The sequence below is a fragment of the Nematocida parisii genome, assembly GCF_000250985.1.
Source record: "Nematocida parisii ERTm1 unplaced genomic scaffold supercont1.2, whole genome shotgun sequence".
NCBI lineage: Eukaryota > Fungi > Microsporidia > Nematocida > Nematocida parisii.
Genome location: NW_013524647.1, coordinates 382,143 through 397,650, shown reverse-complemented (window position 1 = coordinate 397,650; position 15,508 = coordinate 382,143). Strand labels below are relative to the sequence as shown.

Below are 15,508 nucleotides of genomic sequence, written 5' to 3'. Positions count from 1 at the left end.
AGAGTACAATAGGAATACACATATAATAGGAGTATACAACAAGCGGGGTATACAGCATGAGTATATGATATGAGTATATGACAGGTGACTATAATAGGAATACACATATAACAGGAGTATATATATAACAGAGGAATATCAGTGACAAGAGTATATATATAACAGAGAGTATATATACAGTATAAGTATAATATGTCTATATATACAGCATAAGAACTATAACTGGTCTATAATATGTCTATATATATACAGTATATGTATAATAGGAGTGTCTGGTGTGTACCAGTATATTTATGATTAAGTAAATTTAAGCTGTTTATTAGTCTATGTTGTACCCTACCTCAGACATATTTGTACCGATCGGAATGGGCTTTCCTATCGTAAGACAGGATGAAGGGTTAATTAAATTATCAACTGAACTGTCTACGATCGTGTCCTTTATGAAGGTATACGCAGTCTCATAGGATATCCTCTGGATAGGGGACCCCATCACACTAAATGCACTCCTGTTGAATGAGATAATTGTTCCCTTATGGGTCATGTAGTCAGCAATCAGTGACAAGTGCCTGTAATCAATTGTTATACCGTACACCTCAAATACAGCTGCTATCTCCCTGATGATAGAAGACCGTGCTGCTTCTATCCCAAGCGTACTGAACATTTCCCAGATACTGTTTGATCTTACAGTGGTTACATCCATTAAGTCACAAAGGAGTGAGTCCCCTACCCGGTCAAATAATGAGTGGATACCCCCCTGCTGCACGAAGTACTGGCTGTTATTGTACGTACAGCTCTCAAATGTAGCACCTGTCTCCAGGTACATCTTGCTGAGTATGCCCTCAATACGGGGCATGTAAAGTGTCTTATACGCTGCAGACGTGTGCAGGGTTATGTGAATTGTAGTGCCATCATTAACACAGGAGGGTTCTTCAAATTTACCTTCAAATTTATCCTCTTCATGGTCGGATTCTTGTTCATCCTTCCCGTCCTCATCTGAGGGTTCTTCATCTGAGAGGTCTTCATGGCTGGTGCTTGATGATGATGCATCCTCATCCTCATCCGGGTTATCCAGGACGAGTTCTTTGAGTTCCTTTGAGGTTTCGGTTATCTCCTGGGATGCAAGTGATTTGAAGAACATCTTCATGTTCCTACTGAACCTGACAAAGAACTCGCTTCTTAAGGCACTCTCCACGGCATCTAATACTGCACTGAACGGGGTAATCGATATTTTTAGTTGCTGTACTGGTGTAGTATTATACAGCAGCACTTGCTCGGATAGTTTTATGCCTGTGATGAGTGACAGGAGGCTCTTGCGGCCTGAGACATTTAGGATCTGCTCCTCCCCTGGGGTTGGTGGCCGCTTTGCTTCTACAGTCATAATCGGGGTCTTTATCTTTTTAGTGGCGTGCATGACCAGCTCCTTCAGCCGGGGCATGCCGAGAGTCACGTTCTTTCCCCCAACACCGGCTAAGTGGAAGGTGTTCAGTGTCATCTGCGTAGAGGGTTCTCCCACACTCTGTGCAGCAAGTACTCCAACGGCTTCACCCGGTTCTGCTGTGCATTTAATGTACCTCTCCCATAAATTATCCTTTCTTATGCTGCGCTCAGATGACTTCAAGTACTTCTCAGAGACTCGCCCTGTAATAGTACGCATATTGTACAACTCGCCCGTGTTTATGCCCAGTACGCCGTGTATCTTGCCATCGGATACGCCGTGCTGGTTCTGGTTGAAGAATTCGTGATTGTGCAGGTACGCCGACTTCTCTGGATGAATGCCGTCTTCTCCGTATACCATCTGAATAACAGAACCATCTGCATCCTTCACAGACCCATCCACATCAATCCGGAGACCTTCTAAGTGCTTAATAAGACACCTCTGCAAGTATCCTGACCTACTGGTCTTAACGGCCGTATCAATCAATCCCTCCCTTCCTGCCATGCAGTGGAAGTAAAACTCCTCTGGGTGCACTCCCGTTAAGAACCGCTGGGCAATAAACCCGTGCGCCCGTGGCGTATTCTCCAGTGGGTTGAACGTGGGAAGAGTTCTCCCAGTGGGCATCATCGGCACACGCATTCCTTCAAGTTCCTGCTGGCCAAGCATAGATATAATTTGGCCTAAGTTCACTAAACTGCCCTTTGCACCCGAAGCCACCATAATGTACATGCGGTTACTCTTTCCCTTTGTGCACAGACCAGCACTCGTTATATCAAGAACCTTTGAGGAGCACTCACTCGTTGGCTTCCTCATCTCTGCATCCAGCTCCTTTTTATCCTCAGGGACTTCTCCGATCGCAGCGATCCTAGAGACTTTCAAGAGATACTCCGGGTTGTTCTCCAAGAACGTGTTTGAGACACTACTCCCCTCAAGGAGTCCCTGCTCAATTTCTTGCCTTCTGCAGTGCTCAGCACCTTCAAATATTGCCAGGTCGTCCATGGTGCACGAATGTCCGAATACGACCAGTGCCCGATTAAGAAGTCTTCCGATCGCCGTTAGTAAATTATTGCTCATGGCACCGCCGTACTTCTCATTCACTGCATGCGTCAGGCCGTATGAGGAAGTTCCGATCTGCGACTTATCCAGGGACCCGCAAATAACCACACCATTCCGGGTTATAAACTGGTCACTCAGCTTGGTCTTGCACGATATGCTTATGTCGATGCCTAAGTTGCGAATAACCCCTGTGATGCACTGATTTCCCGTATACTTCCTTACTGGCCTAAGAATTGCAGGCTGCTCCAGGGCGTACTTCTTTATGCTTGGAATGTTCCCCAGAGCTGCCACGAGTAGCTGGGCGTACTCGTCCTTCTCCACGAAAATATTCTTCTGTGAGAGGATTGCCCCCATAACCACATGGTCCTGTACATGGCCACGTACGGGTGCCCCATTAGTTGCAGAAATAAAGCAGTGGTTAGTTGAGCACACTTCAGCCACTTCCACCTGCGATGCAATATCCTGTGGGAAGTGAACGTTCATCTCGTCCCCATCAAAGTCGGCATTGTACGAGTTACAGTTGACATAATGAAGACGGATGGTCCTCTCCCTTGGGAGCACCTTTACTTTATGCCCCATCATACTTACTTTATGCAGGGATGGCTGTCTGTTAACCAGGACATTATCACCCGATCGCATATGCCGCCATACTCTGCGAATATTTCCCTCTATTTTCTGTCTGTCCACCTCCCCAGTGAACACCTCCTGGGCATCTTTGTCCGTGATGGAGTGGGCATTGAATGACGTGCACGTAAGTAGCTGATTAGCCAGATGGATCCTCTTATCACGTGATATGTACTTTAAGCTGATAAGCCTGCCTGATGAATCCTCTACAAATTCAGCACCTGGATATTCCGGTCCGTTAATCACTGCCTGCCGTAACCCTTCAATATTAACAGGGGATATCCCCACGGGAATGGTCAATTTAGATGCAAATTCAACGGGAAGGCCCACTTCATCCACACCAATCGCTGGATCAGGTGAAATAACCGACCGTGCAATATAATTAACCCGCTTCCCCATGATGTTCTTCCTGAATATACCATCCTTCTTCTCAATAAGCTGTTTCAGACCCTGTGCCTGTGCTTTATTAGATGAGGATACGTCCCTGGCTGAGTACAGTTCACTAACAACCTCCTGTAGCTTTATGTAATTAGCAGTGACTGATTTAGCCGACCGATCCTCTAAGTTAAATACGTCTATGCATACACTGATGATATTCTGGTACGCCACTGTCCTGGGATTCGGTACGATCGATTCATTAGCAAGCTTATTCATCGGCCGGAGCTGATTGGGCGTCACTAGGACGACCTCAATGAAAAACATGGGCAGCAGGAAATTCGTGCCCTGCACCTTCCTGTGCATACTCGGGAAGAGTTCTCCTAATAATCCCTCTTCATTCTGCGTGAGTTTCTGGACCATCTGGACAGCTTCAATCGGAAGCAGTAATTCTTCCTTTATCACTGAAGGACCTTCTTTTGACTGAGCTTCTTTCTCAATCAGGATACGCAGTGATCCGCTGGTTATTTTTCTCTCTGATGATCCGCACCACATGCACGCCTTGTTCTGTAACCCGAAGAATCTGTTTCTTATGGCGTGTGTCATGGTCTCTACTGAATCCTCTTTCTGTGCAGTGCCCTCTGTGATAGTATTCTTAAGAACCTCCTTTACTTCCGCATACTTCATGTCCTTTAATAAATCACCAACTTGTGCTGCTTCTATCTCATACCCGTACCGTGCTAGTTTAATCTGTGCTGTATACCCTTCTGATTCATCCTTGCCCATACGGAACCTATAACAAACCGTACAAGCCTGTTTAAGAACCTTTGTTAGTACGTCATACGTCATTGGGTTATAAACAGGGAGTGGTAAGTCAATATGCCCAAAGTGTCCCAGGCACCTGTTGTACCCAAGATTACAACTCCCACAGGGTGACCCAGAATCCATTGCACCAAGCCTTGAATCATGCAGTCCCCCTACAACAGAATGTCCCATGTCATCGTATAGCATGGAATCAATCACTTTAAGAACACTTTCATTTTTAATCTCCTGCGGTGTAAACATCTGCATATTTAGTCTCTGACCTCTGAACAGTAATGGTCTTTCCTTGTCCATTCTTTAAGTAAAAAAATATTTCTTAGAATTTAACTGCACCATAAAAATATTCGCTATAAATATTTAATAAACCAGCGTATTATAAGTATAATATACGTATATTAGGGTTATATCGGGCTGTACTGTAATATACGTATAATAGACATATTATACATATTATACTGTATATTCGGGTTATATAAGTATATTCATACTGTATTACATCTATTATTAGGGTTATATCGGGTTATACTGTAATATACTCTATTATACTCTGTTCGGGTTATACTGTAATATACTGTAATATGTCTATTATACTGTAATATATACTGTATTATACTCTATTATACTGTGCTATATACTATATTATACTGTATATAGACATATACATGCATATTATACTGTGCTATATACTGCGTTATACTCTGTTTGGGTTGTACTGTATATTCATGCATATTATTCGGGCTGTACTGTATTATACTGTATTATACTGTAATATACCTGTTATACTCATGCATACTCTGTTATACTCTGTTATAAGTATATTCATATTGTGATAATTTGAATATTCTTGTGATTTATTAAAAATAACGGATATTTCCTATAATGGACATAATTACTCTTTTTAGTAATTATTTCATTATCTTATATCTATAAATAGAATATTTTATAAGTTATTTCCTAATTTGTAATTTATTAATTATCCATATAAATAAATTATTATTCTGCTCTTTGTTTATGTCACAGAGTATCGACGTAAGTGGGAGGTACACAGACACAGGGAATATCCTACAAATAGAATACGCCAGGAAGGCAGCAGCAAAAGGACACACAACAATAGGAATACAGTATAAAGATGGAGTTATACTAGCAGTGGATAAGAAGGCACCTTCAAAATTAGTGGACATTAAGAAGTACCTGTTCATAGAGAGCATATCCGATGCATTCGCACTGGCATACACCGGAATGGGCCATGATGCATTCGTGTTAAAGCATGAACTTAAAAAGTACTGCATAGAAGTACTGCAGGCCAGGGAGAGGGAACCATTAGAGGAAGAAATGCTTGATCAGATCAGGATGTATTTAGTACACTTTACGTCATATATGTCATGGAGACCTGTCGGGTGCGAGTTCTTGCTGTCCTCACAGGGTGCACAGGGCGTGAACCTATTCCATATTGATCCGTCAGGTGCAGTGAATAAGTGCCGTGCTTATGCGGTTGGTCTTAATGCACAGGCTGCTAAGACTGAGTTAGAGAAGGTTCAGGACATAACCACACGGGATGATGCCGTACAAGCAGCCATCCGGGTACTTCACTTATCCAAGGATGAGCTGTCAGATGGCTTGTTTGTTATTGAGATGGTTGAGGTGTCTAAGGATGCTGGGATTAAACGGGTGCCTGAGGATGAGATTAATTCAATTTCTGAGGGGTTTATTAGTGGGCACAGTTAGTGGATTATATTTTGATATTCGGGTTAATTCGGGTTATAATAAATTGCATAATTAATGATCCATTTGCTATTAAGTATGAATAAATACACATTGTGTATAAAGTACTTTTGTGTTTATTGTGATTTATAACAGGATTTACGCATTATGATTTATAATACTTTATACATATTGTGCATAAAGTACTACCGTATAATATACGTATACTTACACTGTGTGGATGTATTCGGGTTATATCGGGTTATTTATATTATTAAATTTATGCTAACTGCTGTATATATCCCGATTATTTTTTATTTATATTATGTTTAGTGGTAAAGACAAGCTGTTCGCTTTGGATAAAGGCACAACCACGGCGTCATTCATTACAAAAGATGGGATTGTTGTGGCAGTAGATTCCAGGGCCACTTCTGGGTCGTATATCGCATCACAGACTGTTAATAAAGTCATACAAGTGAATAAGTACTTGCTTGGTACCATGGCAGGTGGTGCTGCTGACTGCTTCTACTGGGAGAGAGCCATGGGAAATTATGCCATGCAGCATGAATTAAAGTACGGAGAAAGAATCCCAGTGGCAGGTGCAGCTAAATACCTTTCTGCTACGCTTAATGCGTATAAGGGCCGTGGTTTATCCATAGGGAGCATGGTATGCGGGTGGGGTTCATCTGGTCCGGCCATTTACTATGTGGATGATTCAGGTAACTGTGTAAATGGCAAGTTATTCTCTGTTGGGTCTGGGTCACTGTTCGCTTACGGTATCTTAAACACAGGCTATAAATACGAGATGGACAAAGAAGATGCAATTGAATTAGCAAGACGGGCGATATTTCATGCTGGTCACAGTGATGCGTATTCTGGTGGTACTGTGAATATTTACTTTATTGATGAGACTGGGTGGAGTAAGGTTGACTCACAGGATGTGTCCTGTTTATATGATAAGTATATGGAATAACCCGAATTAACCCTAAATTATTCTTAGTGTAATTATAGTATTAAGAGTAATTTACGGACACTTCAATTATTACAGAAATTAAAAATATAAAACCCCTTCATTTTTATCTTTACTAAATTAAAACTGGACACTTTCAATAAAATCAAAATTCGTATATTTATATTTAGGGTTATATCGGGTTGTAATATTAAACGTATTAATTAAATTTATTATTATGAATTTTTTATTTACCGATACGCATGAAGAGAAACAAAAGCAGTGCCTGGCTGAATAGCTTAATATTATTAATAATGCGTGGGATGAAGCACGTAATGCTCCCATTTGATATAAAGGCAGTGTTAGTCATAGGGACAGAGTACGTATTAGAGTACATATACGGTATTATGCACAGTGAGAGTAGAATTAAGGAAAGTCCTTCAGAGGCAGGTATAGATACAGAAATCAAGGACGTGCCCAGGAAGAGTGCAGTATTATTAGATGGAACCAGTAAATATGGAAGTATCCTGCGGGATAAGCTCATAAAACAGGGTTATTCTGTTACATACCCAGATGAGGCAGGTGTGCATGCGGAGTATACCGTACCCATCCCGATTAAAATAAGAAATGAAGATTCCATAGACATATTCATTAAGAAAGTACCACAGAAATCAATTGATCTTCTGGTTATAAATTCATCTGCGTGTAAGTTATCCAAGGACATCAGAGTGCAGCCAATTAAAGGGATTGAGAAGAAAATAATCCCATCCAAGGAGAAGAAAGGGTTCATTAACAAGAATGAGTTATACAAAGATAAGAGCAGGATTTTATTAGAGAAGGATCATAATGCCAAGAAGAATTACTTGTTCAACTTTCTATTAATAAGAGGTCTTGCTGATAAGTTAAAGAGTGGTAATGGCATGGTTATAATTTGTACGCACCGGGTGTTCAATCTGGTTGAGAAACCTCCTGTACTTATCCCGAGTTATTTATTCTCTTATTGTTATAGTCAGTTACTGAGTTGTTTCTTAGGGATTGGTGCTAAATCAAGGTACAGTTACTTAGACGTAAGGATCATAAGTTGTAGTTTTATGAATGAGTTATGGACTGATTATGTCATGCACAGTATAAAGAAGACTAAAAAGAGAACAGTTCAATATTTCAATGGAGTATCAGAGGAACGTATAAATTCAGAATATTTCGACCGTGCTAATGACGTATGGGAGAATGCAGAGATGATTTCATAGTGATGTACTCATGAGGAGGCACTGTACCCATCTGTATAACACACTCTATGATAGAGATAGTATTGATAATGCTCTTTATTATGATTATTAGGATATCGGGATGTGCATGAGTCCTTGTGGTACTATTAGTACTGTGCCTTATGGTGAATGTATCCCGTGGTTCTTTTATGATTTGGCTGAGTGCGTGATATTTATATAGTCTAAGATAATCTGTGATTCATAGACCCCAGCCTGTATCAAGGCAGAATCATCGTGCGTAGTCACGTTGTATGATCAGTCTCGGGCATGTACGTATGTGTGATGGTATCATTATGGATAGAGTACTTCGACGTATAAATAAACCACATTAGACTATTTATTATAATTATCAGTGCATTACCTGAATGTATTACCATAAGGCATAGAGATAAGCATAGTATATAGTACATATATAGACAAGTATACGTATAAGTAATATATAAGTAAGTATACGTAAGTATAGTATATAGACAGGTGTAAGTATAGTAATACAGTATCAGACAGTAATAAAATTAAACAAGTGTATATAAGTATAGTAATACAGTATAAGTAATATATATAGTCATATAAGTATAAGTATAAGTATAGTAATACAATTAGACAGGTATAAGTATAGTAATACAATTAGACAGGTATACAGTATATATATATAGTATAAGTATATGTAAGTATAGTATATACAGTATAAGTATAGTAATACAATTAGACAGGTATAAGCATAAGCATATAAGTGTATAGTCATATAAGCATATGTAAGTATAGTATATAGTATAAGTATAGTCATACTGTGGTACTATTGTATATGTGTATATATATAGTCATACTGTGGTATTGTGGTACTATTGTATATGTATATTATTCTTACTGCTCTGTTATAAATATGTATAAGAATGGGTGGCTTATTTATTATATTTAGTACGTATTATACATATAATAGTAAGTTATTAATACTTCAGTCTTATTACACTGGATTTGGTTAAGTATATTATACTGATACTTATATCGGGTGGTCTTCTGTTTATTATTGTATTTATACTTGGTCCTTACTTATTTTATGCTTCTTCTATGATGGGCTTCTTTTCAATTGGTTCTGGTGGTTCTGGTGGTGCTGGTAGTTCTAGTAGTTTTGGTTTGTTTGACTGTCCACCTTTTGCTGGCTTATCGTTGTTTCTGATTATGTGGTATATCCATATGACTATAATTACTGCTGTTACTGTTATGCCGATTTGTATAAATTGATTCTTTCTTGATGTCTTATGCATATGGAAACTTGCTTATTTAATACATACTGTATTTATAGATGACTTACCATCATAAAAGCTGTCACTTCATATTTTGACAGTTTAAACAGCATCTGGGTGTCACTATCCAAAACCACCAATTACTTATTACACATAGTACATTACTTATTACACATAGTATATTATATTCTATTACTTATTACACATAGTGTATTATATTCTATTACTTATTACATATAGTATATTACTTATTATTGTATTATTGCTAATTACTGTATAAAATCCTGTTTAAAATATAAGTAAAATATATTATTTATTATTATGGTATGTGTAATAAATATTTATATTTATTATTATTGGTTCATCTTATAGTATACTATTATTACTAAGTTTTGCTTTTACTAGTAATATACTCTACGTATATTCTCACTGTCTAAAATTGGGTCTACAATTCTCCACTGCTCTTCTATCTCAGAGAGAGCAGAGAAGTTGCTGTAATCCTCTTTAAATATTAACTGGTGGAATAAGTGCTCGTACGCATCTATTTTATCTTCTGTTTTTGGTATGGGAATGTTCACTTTCTTTGCAAGTTTATTTTTATATTTTAATTCTACCGATATTTCCTCTTTTGGAGTTATTTTTATTTTTATCTTTCCCGATATGGTAGTTTTTTTTGTATTTTTTGTTTTATCAAAATTTTCTGTACTTTCTTCTGATTCATTGACACTTTCATCCGTTTCCACACATATATCATCAGATAATGAAATATCCTGGGTGTCTTGGTCTAATTTATCGGGGTTTTCTAGTTTTTTTATTATTTTTTCTAATAATTTCAGGTTTTCATAATCTTTTACGTCTGTTTTTTGTTTTGCAAATTTTAAAATACCTGATTTTTTCATAATTAAAATAACCCCAACAAAATGTGATGGCATCTTCTTGCCAGCAGTCATTTTTAATGGAATGTTCCAATTTCCACCTATTTTAGTAACAGTCCTTATAAAAGTCTCTTTTACATCGGTATTTTTTATATTTCCGTTATTTTTTATTTCCTTATTTGGAATATTTTTGATTTTACTGATTTTTTCAAGTGACGTCTCACTATAACTCTCACGCACACTGTCACACACACTAATACTCCTACTGATAACCTTATAATACTCCTTATACACACCAAATACAGTGCCACCTTCAGTTAGTGCAGTAATATCCTGTAGTATAGATAGTCTACTATTAGTACCAGCTAATACAGTAGATATAATTAGTAATAAATGGTTCTGTAATACATCCCTGCACGCACCTGACGTATTATAATAACTCTCCCTGCCTGATACACCAATTACTTCATTAAAGTACGCTTTTACTTCAGAAATATGTTCAGGTACTATTATATCCTGTAATACACTGGTGGTGTACAGGTCTTTATACATTACCATTACATTCTTGAATAAATAATGGTCTACACATAAAGATCTGTCTAAATCTGATAATATATCTTGTTTTAACTGTAAAAATGAGTTAAGTGATGTACCAATGGGTTTTTCAATTAATAAAATTGGTAATTTAAAAATACCGTTATTTCCGTTATTTTTTAAAATTTTTACACTTTTTAAAATACTTGGATAAATTTCAGGTGGTACAGCTAAATAAAAATATATAGGCTCATTACTTACTGTACTATCCATATTATACTCTTCATTAATCATACCATATATATTACTAACCATATCCTTATACTCCCCACTGTAATACTCTATATTACTAATAGTCTCCTTAAGATAAGATATATTAGGATCAATCCGCTGTATAAATTGTGTACTATTTAATATACTCCTGGCGTACCCTATAATTCTAGGTATTTTTATGTTATTGTTAATTAATAAATCACCCTGTAAAATTTTTTTATATAAAATTTTACTTTCCGTTGCTTCTAAATAATTTTTATTGCATTTACTGTCCTTTGGGTTGGCATGCGTAATTGGACTGTACTTGCTTAAGTTATGTGCTGATGTAGAACTGCTTAGTGTGGCATCTGTTAGGTCTAATTCTTTATTTGTATAATTTGTATTTGTACAGTTGTACAATTCCCTTCTGAATAATTTATTAATGGCTGGGAACAACTTCTTCTTGCTTAAGTCTCCTGTACATCCTGCTATAATTATCATGCAATACGTAATAAATAAAAATAAATAGTAATAGAGTAATAAGTAATATATATAATACAATGTGTAATAAATAAAAATAAAAAATAATAAATAATAAACATAGAGTAATAAGTAATAGTATATGTGTAATAAGTAATAGTATATGTGTAATAAGTAATAGTATATGTGTAATAAGTAATAGTATATGTGTAATAAGTAATAATTAAGAACAGTCTAATAAGATAAATAATAATTAATTAGGAGTAATTGTATAATATATAATAAATAAGAACAGTCTAATATTTAATAAGTAATAAGTAATAAGTAATAAGTAATATTTAATGTAGTTTGTGTAATAATTAAAAATAAAAAAATAAATATAAGGTAATATAATGTATTACTTATTGGTAATTGTATAATAAATAGTATTATTTAAGAGTAATTGTATAATATATAATATATAAACATACATAACTTATTGTACTATATATAATATATAATGTATTACTTATTATACAATTACCAATAAGTAATATTTAATTATTTTTATAGTTATAAATACTCTTTATATGCTCTTTATATACTATTATATTTATTATTGTATAATCTGATAATATTATACGGATTTAGTATATGTGAACTATGCATGATTTATTTATTAAAATATTATTTATGCCTTACAGCATATAATACACTATGCACTGATTATTCCTGGCTATACTTGATGGTGGCTGTGTAATCTTGATTAAATCCGTTATTTTTAGCAAATTTTTAATATAATTTATTTTTCATAAAAATTTGATGGACATAAATGAACAGAAGTTAAGAGCCCAAATACAAAGAGCATTCTCAAAGTCCAACGAAAATTTAATGTGCTTAGAAGATATCCAAGATAGATTAATCACAATAGTACTAAATGTCTATAAAAAAGACGATTTACACAATGAAAAATATACAAATTTAAATAATCTAGCTTATAATGTATTTATATCACTAATAGTATGCCATACATATATTATTAAAGAAATAAATGAGCACACGATTATTAATATAATTAATGAATCCATGCGTATATCCGATACATTCATAAATAATATTAAAGCCAGTGACGTACTAAATACAAACAAATCAGCCATTTATAACCTACTGAATAATTTACACATATATACAGCACTCCCAAATACACTCATAAATTCAATTAAAGATGATATTCATATGGCATTATACTTACACAGACGAGATAATAATCAAAAAGAACCCGATTATAGCCAGAAATACGCAATGAGATACTTATGTAAACCACATGTGTCAGGTAAATGTTCAAATTTTGAAAGAGTCTTAGATATAATAACCGCAAATATAAGTAATTTTACTACGTGTAATTATAAATCTAATGTATTACGATCTAATATACACAATCTAGACTTATCTGATGATGATATCCAATTATTATCCTTATTTGTATCTTGTTATACTGAAGATATATACAGATGTATGCAAATAATGAATCATTCCATAATTATAGAAAGTAAAAAAATAACAAAAAGTGAGCTTAAGAAAGAATTTCAAAATTCGCATATAAAGAAAGTATTGGATTTACCGATTTTAAGAGAATTAATTAGTAGTACGGTTGAATTTATAAAGAAAGGGACAAGAATAATTGAGAAAGTTCCTGGGTTAAAGGATAAATTAGATCATATGGTGAAATTCTTAAAGGGATTTTATAATGTAAGTAAGCTATCTGGGGTTAATTTCATGGTATCGCATGCACCTGGGGTTAAATCTAAACTAATCAAAAGTGTATGTGATTGTTTACCTGTTTATATGGAATTTAATTGTATGCATGGTATAGTATACTTATTATTTGCTATGGATAAGGCTATGTGTACGTATACAGGGATTATTAATGGTCTAATTAAACTTGGACTGTACACATACCAGGAATATGATGTTTGTATTAATTATAATGACTATACGCATGAGAAATTGAAAAATCTTTGTTATTCATATAATATGGATATAGATGAGTTTAATGAGAATGTGGTTGTACCAAGAGCATGGAATATTAAGAATCAGATAAGTATGATATTTAATGAACCATTGAATATGCCACTGAATAATATATTAAATACCACAATACAGGATATAAAACCACTTGGACATAAGAATAAGTGTTTTAAACCAGTAGATAGTGTAATAGATAGTATTAGTGCTATTGATATAGATATGATGCTAAATAATCCATTTTTTTATGGTAAGGATCATGATATTATGATTAATATAGAGAGTATAGAAGATACTTCTAATCCTGAAGTATCTAAGACTGAATCTATTATAATGGATGAATATACTCCTGGTACGTATCAGAATAATCCCAGTACAGAAACACTCAGAGGATGTATTAATTCAAGTGGTTCTAAATCATCAATTAAATTCCATGATGATAGTACTACTAGTGCGTATGAACCACAGACTAATTATAGTGTACAAGCAGAAGTTACTTCAGTGGTAAATGATCTTATCGCTGCTGTGTCTGATCCTATGACTAATTATCCTGGTATACACGGGAGTATTCCTGTGGCTGATCCTCATGTACAAATAGATATTCCTGTGATAAATGATCCTATTCCTGATCCTCATGTACAAATAGATATTCCTGTGATAAATGATCCTATTCCTGATCCTCATGTACAAATAGATATTCCTGTGGTAAATGATCCTGTGGCTGATCCTCATGTACAAATAGATATTCCTGTGGTAAATGATCCAGTGACTAATTCTTATATAACTGATTTATTTAATAGATATATAATATATGTATTATTACTTATATTATTACTTATTACTGCTAGTGTATTATATTATAATAATATATTGGTATTTGTGTAATAAATATTACTTATTACTATTTGTGTATTATATTATATTATTACTTATATTATTACTTATTACTGCTTGTGTATTATATATTACTTATTATATATTGTGTTGTTTGTTCTGTTATACGAATATAAACTGTTCTGTAATTTTACTGTTTCTGATTTGTACTTTACATATAAATCATCATCAACCCGTAAAATTTCACAGGGAATGCCGTTATAAATAACATAATTATATGGGAAATAGTCTGTCCAGTTGTAAAAATTTTCATAAAAATTTTTATTATAAAAAACTTTTTCAATTTCCGTTATTAAAATTTTAAATAATTCATTTTTATCAATATTTTTGTTTGTTAGATCTTTTATGGTTTTATAATGGATACTTTTGTTGTTACACGGTATAAGATTTATCCCTACACCAATTATTGCTAGCTCAGTATTACTAGAACTTTTTACATAATTAACTAAAACTCCTGCTACTTTATTCTCTTTTTCATTTTTTTTTATAATTAAATCATTTGGCCATTTTATTTCAATACCTGAAATATTAAAATTTTTTATTAGAACACTTTTTATTACACTAGATGTAATAAGTGATGCATTTTTTAAATTATTTTTTATATCTATAATTATAGAGAATGTAAGGGACCCTTCAGAAGACACCCAATTGGAATTACTTCTTCCTATGCCATGGGTTTGCTTGTCTGTTATAACTGCGGATGGTATGGGGAGATCATTTACTCTCTCAAGGCAGTAAAGCTGTGTGGATGGGAGCGTGTCTAATTTTATTATATGCATAAAAAATAAAAAATAAAACTTATAAGCACATTGCCATTATATTCTGTAATTAATACACATAGGTTAATAAATAATATAAATATGCTTATACTGATTAAATATTTATACATAAGAGTAAGATACTTTATATATTATATAATACATAAGAATATAACTAAAATATAAAAAGAATACTTATTATGCACATATTATAGAATATATTATAGAATATATAAAGTAGTG

The 15,508-nt window shown here is 34.4% G+C and overlaps 8 protein-coding genes across 8 annotated transcripts; 4 read left to right on the top strand and 4 right to left on the bottom strand.

Moving 5' to 3' along the window:
• Positions 1–312: 312 nt before the first annotated feature.
• On the bottom strand, positions 313–4,606 carry NEPG_00944 (RNA polymerase 2; the record flags this gene model as incomplete). The annotated part of the gene is made up of 1 exon (XM_013203319.1): positions 313–4,606. One exon carries the CDS (start codon positions 4,604–4,606, stop codon positions 320–322), a length of 4,287 nt encoding a protein of 1,428 aa, XP_013058773.1. The 3' UTR covers positions 313–319.
• A 717-nt stretch (positions 4,607–5,323) lies between these two features.
• On the top strand, positions 5,324–6,066 carry NEPG_00943 (uncharacterized protein; the record flags this gene model as incomplete). Its single annotated transcript, XM_013203318.1, has 1 exon — positions 5,324–6,066. One exon carries the CDS (start codon positions 5,324–5,326, stop codon positions 6,035–6,037), a length of 714 nt encoding a protein of 237 aa, XP_013058772.1. The 3' UTR covers positions 6,038–6,066.
• Positions 6,067–6,338: 272 nt separating this feature from the next.
• NEPG_00942 (proteasome subunit beta) lies at positions 6,339–7,116 on the top strand (the record flags this gene model as incomplete). The annotated part of the gene is made up of 1 exon (XM_013203317.1): positions 6,339–7,116. One exon carries the CDS (start codon positions 6,339–6,341, stop codon positions 6,984–6,986), a length of 648 nt encoding a protein of 215 aa, XP_013058771.1. The 3' UTR covers positions 6,987–7,116.
• A 109-nt stretch (positions 7,117–7,225) lies between these two features.
• Positions 7,226–8,552, top strand: NEPG_00941 (uncharacterized protein; the record flags this gene model as incomplete). The annotated part of the gene is made up of 1 exon (XM_013203316.1): positions 7,226–8,552. The coding sequence occupies one exon, from the start codon at positions 7,226–7,228 to the stop codon at positions 8,207–8,209; it is 984 nt and encodes a 327-aa protein (XP_013058770.1). The 3' UTR covers positions 8,210–8,552.
• A 727-nt stretch (positions 8,553–9,279) lies between these two features.
• Positions 9,280–9,489, bottom strand: NEPG_00940 (uncharacterized protein; the record flags this gene model as incomplete). Its single annotated transcript, XM_013203315.1, has 1 exon — positions 9,280–9,489. One exon carries the CDS (start codon positions 9,487–9,489, stop codon positions 9,280–9,282), a length of 210 nt encoding a protein of 69 aa, XP_013058769.1.
• A 307-nt stretch (positions 9,490–9,796) lies between these two features.
• NEPG_00939 (uncharacterized protein) lies at positions 9,797–11,630 on the bottom strand (the record flags this gene model as incomplete). The annotated part of the gene is made up of 1 exon (XM_013203314.1): positions 9,797–11,630. One exon carries the CDS (start codon positions 11,628–11,630, stop codon positions 9,870–9,872), a length of 1,761 nt encoding a protein of 586 aa, XP_013058768.1. The 3' UTR covers positions 9,797–9,869.
• A 780-nt stretch (positions 11,631–12,410) lies between these two features.
• NEPG_00938 (uncharacterized protein) lies at positions 12,411–14,498 on the top strand (the record flags this gene model as incomplete). The annotated part of the gene is made up of 1 exon (XM_013203313.1): positions 12,411–14,498. The coding sequence occupies one exon, from the start codon at positions 12,411–12,413 to the stop codon at positions 14,496–14,498; it is 2,088 nt and encodes a 695-aa protein (XP_013058767.1).
• Positions 14,472–15,286, bottom strand: NEPG_00937 (biotin-[acetyl-CoA-carboxylase] ligase; the record flags this gene model as incomplete). Its single annotated transcript, XM_013203312.1, has 1 exon — positions 14,472–15,286. One exon carries the CDS (start codon positions 15,284–15,286, stop codon positions 14,579–14,581), a length of 708 nt encoding a protein of 235 aa, XP_013058766.1. The 3' UTR covers positions 14,472–14,578.
• Between the last annotated feature and the right edge of the window lie 222 nt (positions 15,287–15,508).